This window comes from Cynocephalus volans, chromosome 5, assembly GCF_027409185.1.
Source record: "Cynocephalus volans isolate mCynVol1 chromosome 5, mCynVol1.pri, whole genome shotgun sequence".
Classification (NCBI taxonomy): domain Eukaryota; kingdom Metazoa; phylum Chordata; class Mammalia; order Dermoptera; family Cynocephalidae; genus Cynocephalus; species Cynocephalus volans.
In genome coordinates, this window is record NC_084464.1 from 20083093 (window position 1) to 20092396 (window position 9304).

Here is a 9304-nt window from a genome sequence, read left to right on the forward strand (position 1 = left end):
AACTAGTTGGCACAAATGAACAAAAACAGAACTATGACTCAGAGACCTACCTGCAGACCTTCAGCTATTCATGCTATAGAGAAGAAAAAATGAATAATAAAACTCGGCAGAAAATAACAGTGTGAGCTAACCTTGTTGAGCTCATACCAGGCTTTACAGCTTTTAAAGTCTCAAGTTAGCTACTAACTTTAAACTTTTTACCACAAAACTGTTTAAAACACTGCAGTGAGTAATAAAATTTACTATTTAAATTGTAACTCTTTTCTTGAAGACATTATTTAAGTGAAAGAAGCCAAATACTGTCTGATTCCATTTATACAAGGTATCTACGGTAGGCAAATTCATAGAGACAGAGTGCAGAATGGAGGTTACCAGGGACTAGGGGAGGGGGTTGTGGGGAGTTGTTTAATGTAGAGTTTCAGTTGTGCCAGACAAAAAAAGTTCTGGAGATGGGTGGTGGTGATGGTTGCACAACCATGTGGAGGTATTTAATGCAACTGAACTGTGCACTTAAAAACGGTTAAAATGGTAAACTTTATGTTACCGACATTTTACCACAATTAATTTTATTTCTACTTTCATATTCCTCAAGCCCCAAATGAAATGCTTAACAAACTTTAAATGCTGCAGAGACCTAAGTAAAAACAAAAAACAAACAAACATAAAAGAATGGGAGGATTTCCAGCTCGGAAAAGATGGCATAAACTCATTTCTCCCTTGTCCTCCCCACTAAGTACAACTGTGAACCCTGGAACTAATGCAAGAGGCAGCCAAAGGAGAATTCCAAAAGGTGTGAATAGGTAGACAAGGTGATTAGAGATCTCAGAACTGGGGCCACAGTGCAGGGCAGGGCATCTAACACTTCACCCTCACCCTACTCAGCAGAAGAAAGCCACTCTCACCCAGCATCTCTCAACCTCCTCCTGTCAGCAGGCAGTAGTCCAGGCAGGCTCGTTCAACCCTCTCTGGAAGGGAAGTTTGCACAGACACCACCAGGTGGGTCCCACAGCACATGTGAGGAGAATAGCCCAGAATCCCCACTGAAGCAAGCATCCAGGGGAAGCAGTCTTCCTCACTGCTGCTTGAGACATCCATCCCGCCCCCACCTAGAGACACCATTTGGCTCAGTGGCACCAGCAGGGAGATCCCACCACCGCTGTCGGACCTAGGAAGCCTCTTAACATCCTGGGGCCGGAGACTGCCTTCCCCCACCCAGAGACACCAGGTGGCCCAGTCTGGGGAAAATCTTTCTGTCCCCTCCAGCATTACCAGCAGGACCCCGTGGGAACCCTGAGACATGCAGACCCAAATGGCACAACATTTTTCAAGTGATGAAAGAAAAAAAATTGTTGACCACAAATTCTATGCCCAATGACCATCCTTCAGCAGTGAAAGGAAAAATGCATTCTCAGATGAAAGAAAACTAAAAGAATTTGTCACTAGCAGATCTATTCTTAAAGAATGGCTAGAGAAATTTTCTCAAATAGAAAGAAACTGGTAAAAGAAGGAATCTTGGAGCATCTGGAAGAAAAAAAACAGAAAGAGCTATCAAATGTAGCATATATGACATACAATCCTTTCCCTCATGAGTTTTATAAATTGTATTTGATGATTGGAACAAAAATTATAACACCATGTTTTACTCAAGAAAACAGTGACACCAGGAAACTGATAAGTCACACACGCCTATAGTTACACCCAGAGCAACCGTTATGAAAAGTACTCTAGATATGCCCAATAACTGTAAATAAATCAAGATGGGATCTTAAAAGCTGTTCAAATAATGCACAGGGAAGCAAGTAAACTGGAAGAGGGGAATGAGAATGAGAGGAAACAATGAGAAAACAAATATTAAAACGGCTGGCTCATGCCCTAACGTTTCAATGCTCAGCTTAAATGTCAATGGTCTCTTTCAATTAAAAAGCAGATATTGGCGAGTGAATTAAAACAATACGCATGACTGAACTGTATATTATTTAAAAGAAACATACTTCAAATGCAATGGTATAGGAAGATTAAAAGTTTTAAAAATGGAAAAAGCTATACCATGCCAATATTAACATTTAAGAAGCAGGAATGGCTATATTAATATCAGATAAAATGGACTTGAGAGCAAAGAAAATTACCAAATAGAGAAAATATTACATAATGAATAAATTTCAATCTACCAGTAAGACATAACAATCTTAAATACTTTTTATGCCCAAACATCACAGCCTCAAAAATGCTTGAAATGAAAAGTGACAGAGCTAACAGGAGAACAGAAAAATTTCCAATTGCAGTTAAGAATTTCAACCGTCTGCTCTCATCAAATGATAGAACTATTAGAAAATCAGAAAAGATATCAATGATCTGAATGGCACAATCAACAAACAGAATTTAATTGAGATACACACACAAACACACCAAACACACATGCACCCCTACATATATATGTAAAGCACTTGACCCAACAGCAGCTCAGTATGCATTTTTTTAAGTGCCCATGGACCATTCACAAATATCATATCCTGGACCAAAGCTCACCAAATTTGAAAGAATTGAAATTATGAAGAATATATTTTCTCATAATGAAATCTAACCAGCAGTTAATAACAGAAAGACAACAGGAAACCTTTATACCCTTGGAAATTAAATAATGCACTTCCAAATAATCTGTATGTCAAAGAGGAAGTCTCAAAGAAAATAAAAATTGATACAGAACTGGATAAAATGAAAATGCAGCATATCAACATTAGCAGGATGCAGCTAAAGCAATGCTGACAGGAAAAGTTTAGCACTAAATGCTTACATCAGAAAAAAAAAATCAACAACCTATGATCTCACCTCAAGAACCTAGAAATAGAGCAAAATAAATCTGAAGCAAGTAGGAGAAAGAAAATAGCAGTGAAAAACACAGAAACCAAGGAGACTGAAAACAGAAAAACAATAAAGAACATCCATAAAACAAAAGGCTGGTTCTTCAAAAAATCAGTAATGTTGATAAACCTCTAGCAAGACTGACAAAGACAAAGAGAGGGAAGATACAGCTCACCAATATCAGAAATAAAATGGGATATCATTGCAGGTACTGCAGCCATTGAAAAAGGAAATAAAGGAATAACTTGAACAACTTTATGCTCATACCTTCAACTACCTAAAAAGAAATGAATCAATTCCTCAAATACTACAAACTACAAACACTCAACTGAGATAAAATAATCCGAATAGTTCTATAACCATTAAATAAATTGAATTTGTAATTTTAAAATTTCAGGCACAGATAGCTTCCCTAGACAATCCTACCAAACATTTACAAGAGAATGAAGAATCCTACACCATCTTTTAAAAGATAGAGAAGAGAGCACTTCCTAACTCATTTATGAGGACTTTATAACCCTGACACCAAAACCAAAGAGAAGACATGAATAACAAACTACAGACCAATATCTCCCAGCAGATTAGATGCAAAAATCTTCAACAAAATATTAACAAATTAATTTCAACAATGTATAAAAATAATTATACACTATGACCAAGTGAGATTTATTTTAGGTACGCAAGATGGTTTCATTGTTCGAAACCCACCATATGAATAGTCTAAAGAAGATAAATCATATGATCATATGTATCCATACAAAACAAAATTTGACAAAAGTCAGAACTCATTTGTGATAACAGAAATAGCGGGTAATTACCTTAACTAGATAAAAAGCATCTCCGAAAAGCCGACAGCCATTATCACATATAATGGTGAAAGACTGAATGCTTGTTCCAAAGATCAGAAGTAAAATATGGATGTCTACTTTCCCTGCTGCTATTCAACATAAGGCAAGAAAAGGAAATAAAAAGCATACGGCTTGGAACGTAAAAAATATAACTATTGCTCTTTGCAGATGACATGATTGCCTACATAATAATTTTTAAGAAATCTACCCCCAAATTTCATAGAACCAATTAGTGGCTTGAGCACGGCTGCAAGATACAAAATAACACTATAGCATTTTCAAATTGTTCCAGAGAAAATAAAATACTTAGGAATAAGCTTAACAAAACAAGTATGGGATCTTTGTGCTCAGAATTAGATGTTGTTGAAAGAAATAATACAAGACTTAAGTAACTAGAGTCGTGACATACCATGTTCATGGACTGGAAGACCAAACATAGTAAAGATGTCACTTCTCCCAAATTGTTTTATAAATTTAATGTAAGTCCTATCAATACCCCAGCATGTTTTTTTGTTAGTCACAGACAAACTTATTCTAAAATTTATATGAAAAGGCACAGATCTTAGAATAGATAAGGCAAGCTTGAAAAAGAAAAATAAATGGGAGAAATTAATCTACCTCATATTAGGGTTTACTGTATGTAGCTACAGTAATCAAGCCTGTGTGGTATAGAAGAGAATGAAGAAGCCAGAAATAAGTCCACAAAAACATGCCTGAGCACTGATTTCTAAGAAAGGTACAAAAGTAATTCAGTGGAACAAAGACAGCCTTTTCAACAAATTATGTTGAAATCATTACACATTTATCAGAAAAAAATTATCTAAACATCACTCCTTATATAAAAATAACTTGGAATGCATTAGCTTTTAGAACAAAAAGAGTAGAAAGAAATCTGGAACTAGGCAAGAAGTTCTTAGACTTGGCATCCAGAGCATGATCCACACAAAGAGAAATTGATAAATTGGACTTGATTAAAATTAAAAATCTTTGCTCTGTGAAAGACCCTGTTAAGACGATGAAAGGCAAACTACAGACTGGCAGAAAACATTTGCAAACTGCATATCCAACAACTGTTGGTCTTATTGAATGTGACGTGGATTATGCGGAAAAAGAGTGTCAAGATAATGAATTCTTGGTTTTCCCAACAACTAGTTCACCACACTTGATAAAAACTTTATTTCATAGAAATTAGTCACACACATGACACCTGATCTGTAAGTATGAAAAAGGTGGGGAAAAGATGTTTTATTAAAAACCTAGGAGAAGGTACATGGAGATACTATTAGTTATGGTTCAAGAAAAAAATGCCATAGTGAAGATTTGCGGAATAAGGCTAAATCTCACATTGGTGGTCTCTGGCTAAATCTCACATTGGTGGTCTCTGGCTTAGGGCCCATTTATGGCACCCTTTGCTCCTTTTTGAACTATCAAGTGCCTTGGCCTTATATGATGCCCCCACCCTCTCACCTTTGCCTCATCCCCTTTGGGGATGAAATGAGTGTATTTGTATGTGAAGAGGGCATGAGTTTGGGGGGCCAGGGGTGGAATGTAGTTGATCAAATTGTGTCCCCCCAAAACTCACTGAAGCTTGAATGGTAGCCCCCAAGTTTTATGTATTAGAAACTTAGCCTCCACTGTGACTGTTAAGAGGGTGGGAAATCCTATTATGGTAATTGAAAGGTGGAGCCTTGAAGTGGTGATTGGATTGTAGGACCAGGCAGGAGTGAATGGATTATAAGTGGTGGTCAGGGGCGTGGTTCTGAGGGCTTTAAAAGGAGAGTGAATGAGGAGGTTACTCTCTGCTCTGCTCTCTCTGCTTCCACCATCTTGCAATGTGAGACCTCTGGGTCACTGTCATCACCACCAGATGGACTTTGGACTTCCCAGCCTCAGAAACTGTAAGCAAATTATGTTTTCTTATAAATCACCCAGTTTCGGGTATTTTGTTATAAGCAACAGAAACGGACTAATACATACACTAAGCATATTGAGACACTCATTGTGATCCACCTCAGATATTTGCCTTAAAAAAAAACTAAAGCCTTAAATCTATTAAATTCCAACATAAAATGTTTAAAGTCAGCTTAAAGTTGTGCATTTTGAGGACAATTAGCTGTACTCATTACCCACCAAAACCAGACCACGCCATTGGTCACCTCCTCTCTCCTCTGGCTACAAGTAAATCAAATCCAAGTTGTAAAGTGTGAGAAACAATATGCTTTGATCAAGTTGTTTTATCACTGGGGCCTTTATTACCAAGCTTCAAGATATATCTCATTTCTAATGTATTTTTACAAATATTTGTTTAAAGCCAGTAACATAATTTGATATACATGTATTCTGTGTATAAAATTTCAACACAATATTTCCAGGTATATACCAATCTATCACATGATATTTAGCTGTCTGAAGGTGAATGTGGTGGTATCGTTAGCTGATGATGTTGACTTACACACAAGGAAGCAGGTCAGGTGTGAAGAAGGAATCCTGAGATTTATAGGAGACCTGCTTCTAATGAAAGCAAGAGTTCCAGGACTTAACCCTGGTGATCAGTGGAGTTGTATTTGGCCCAACAAGGCATAATCTCCAAGGGACTTGGAAAGCTCCAGTCACAACTTAGGAAATATCTCTCACTCTATATGAAGCTCTGTGCTGCCATCTGATAGGCAGAACAAGACAGAAAGGCAGATGTCATCCAGGAAAACAAGCAGTGTAGGCTTTGGATCTGGTCATAATGATAGGGACCCAGCATCCTTCTCCTAAAGCATCACTGTTTCTCTGAGCTGTGCCCTCAGCCCCACACTCATCACTCCACACACTCTGCCTGGCCAGACTCAACCACATAGCAGTTTCAGCTACAGTCTCCATGCTTATGCTGCCTTTATGGACAAATTGTCCTTCCCTTCTCTCCTGCTCTCTCCTGAGCTTCACATCCATTTTCCCAATGGTCTTCTGAACATTTCCATTTGAATATAATGCAGAAACCTCAAACCCAGTAGGTCCAAAATCAAGCTCATGTTTTTTCCTCTAATCTTTTCTCTCCTCCTTTATTTCCTATCACCCGCTGGTTGATATCCACATCTGCCCATGTTAAAAGCTTAGGAATCATCCTTTACTATTCCTCGCCATCCATATCCAATCAATCAACAGTGTTGTTCTTATTCTTATGGTCATTCCATTGCACCTCTTTAATACTTTATGAATTTATATTCTCTTCTCCAACTTTACTCTCTGTCCTAATCGAGGACATCATCTTTTACTTTGACTATTCTAAACTTTTCCTAACTGACCTGGTGCTCAACTCGCCATCCTCAAATAAAGCCTCTTAAAAGCTACCAGAGAGATCTACCTAAAATAGAAATTAAAATATATCATTTCCCTTCCTAAGATCCTCCAGTGGTTGCCCAGTATAGAGCGATTTTTGAACAGCCACTATGGACACAAAAAGACAGTGGAAAAAATAGTAAGAGAAAATTATTACTAACCTAAAACTTTATACTTAAATAAACAATCTATCAAAAGTGGGGGACAAAAAAACCCCCACTTTCAGCCATACAAGGACTAAGAGAGATCCAAACTCCAAATGAATTGCTAAAGATTTATTTTGGCACGCAGAAAAATGGAACCAGAGTGAAGACATGCTATATTTAAAATATTATAAAGCACAGATATCGGATCATACGAGTCAGTAAATTAATTTTCTATTTAGTAAAAAAAAAAAAAAAAAAATCCTAAATTTTGTGTTTAATAGAAAAGTGGAATTGACAGCATAGGTAACAATAGCAAGAGTAAGAGGAATTGTTTAGTGGGTAGTTGAAGCTTCTAAAAGTCTTTGTCATTCCAGGGAGAGAACAAAAATATGGAATGAACTTAAGTTTTTAAAGATAATTGATAGTTAAATATGTAGATGAGAAAATTAAGGATAATATCCAATAAAAATAAAATAAAATCTACAGATAACAAACAGAAGAAGATAAACAAAATAAAGAAAAATTGGGGTTAAAGAGAAAGTCAGGAAAGGAAGTGTTTTTCAAAAGCAACGAAATAGGTTCGCCCTACCGTCCCCGCTGCTGCCGCTGCCGTGAAGGGCGAGCGCCGGGCCGCCCGCGCGTCCTCCGGAGACCGAGCCGGCGCCGGTGACTGTTGCAGAAACCGAGGCGCCGGGGCCGCTCTAGCGCGCAGGCCGAGAAGGACGAGGAACGGAGCCCCGGCCGCGTCCCCCGGGTCCCAAGCAGTGGCGTCGCTGAGGAAGCCCCGAGCACGTCCCGCGGGCCGGGCGGCTCGCAGGAGGCCCTGGGCTCCGCGTCGCAGGCCGCCCCCTCCGCGGGTCCCAGGACCCAGAAGCAGCTAGAGCTGAAGGCGGCCGAGCCGGTGCAGTTCTTGCTGGTTAAGGACCGGAAGAAGATCCCGGTCAGGCGGACCGACGTAATGAAGCACGTCGTCGGAGACTACAAGGACCTCTTCCCGGACCTCCCCAGACTGGCTGCCCAGCGCCTCCAGTACGTCTTCGGGTACCAGCTGGTGGAGCTTGAGCCCGAGAGCAACCGCTACATCCTGATGGACGCCCTGGAACCCGTGGAGGAGGATGCCGAGGTGAGGGGCGATCAGGGCACACCCACCACCGGCCTCCTGAGGATGGCTCTAGGGCTTATCTTTATGAAGGGCAACACTATCAAGGAGACCGAAGTCTGGGACTTTCTGCGGCGGTTGGGGGTGTACCCCACCAAGAAGCACTTAATTTGGGGGGATCCAAAGAAACTCATTACTGAAGACTTTGTGCAGCAGCGTTACCTGGAGTCCCGGCGGATACCCCACACTGATCCTGTAGACTATGAATTCCAGTGGGGCCCGCGAACCAACCTAGAAACCAGCAAAAGGAAAGTTCTCAAGTTTGTGGCCAAAGTGCATCATCAAGACCCCGAGGCCTGTGAAGCTTTGTCAGATGAGGAGAAGAGGGCCCGACCTGCGCCTGAGCCTAGTGGCCGAGCCCCATCCTCTTGAAATCTGAAATGGATTCAGAGGGACTCCTGGGACAAGGGTCTGGGACCCAAAGACACAGTGCTGAAGGAATTAGGGATAGGAGGGACGGAGGGAGCATATTTCTGTAACGCCTAAATGTGTGTAGCTTTAGGATGTGTTGGCAGAGTTTTGTTTGTTTAATATTGTGAGTTGTTTGGTTCCAAATTTTCACTTATAAACAGATTAGAAGAGCATTTATTTTGTTTTGATTTGTTTTACCTTTTTTGGTATAAAATTTTTGCTAGCTTAGTAACTGGAAAACTGTACTATGATCTGGAACAGATATTTAGGAAAGAACACGAGTAAATTGCTTTGGTGCCAGGAAAATAAAAGCAAAGTAGCTATTATCTGGTCTCTTAACTACTTCAGTTTGTGAGCAAAAATAAAAGTCTTTATAATGTACATAATATATTTTCTCTAGATAATTTTTTTATATTCACAATTACTCAGCTCTGTTGCTGACGACTTAGTTCCATTTTTTTTTCTTTTTTTGCTACTGTAGTTATAATAAATACTGTATTTTGAAGCAGGTAAGCAGAGTTTATTAAATTGTAGGACATGAGAAAATTTTATGATTC

General features: G+C 39.4%; 1 protein-coding gene across 1 annotated transcript; it reads left to right on the top strand.

Moving 5' to 3' along the window:
* Positions 1 to 7907: 7907 nt before the first annotated feature.
* Positions 7908 to 8813, top strand: LOC134378902 (non-structural maintenance of chromosomes element 3 homolog; the record flags this gene model as incomplete). The annotated part of the gene is made up of 1 exon (XM_063098207.1): positions 7908 to 8813. A coding segment is annotated over one exon (801 nt), but the record flags the coding sequence as incomplete, so codon positions are not given.
* Between the last annotated feature and the right edge of the window lie 491 nt (positions 8814 to 9304).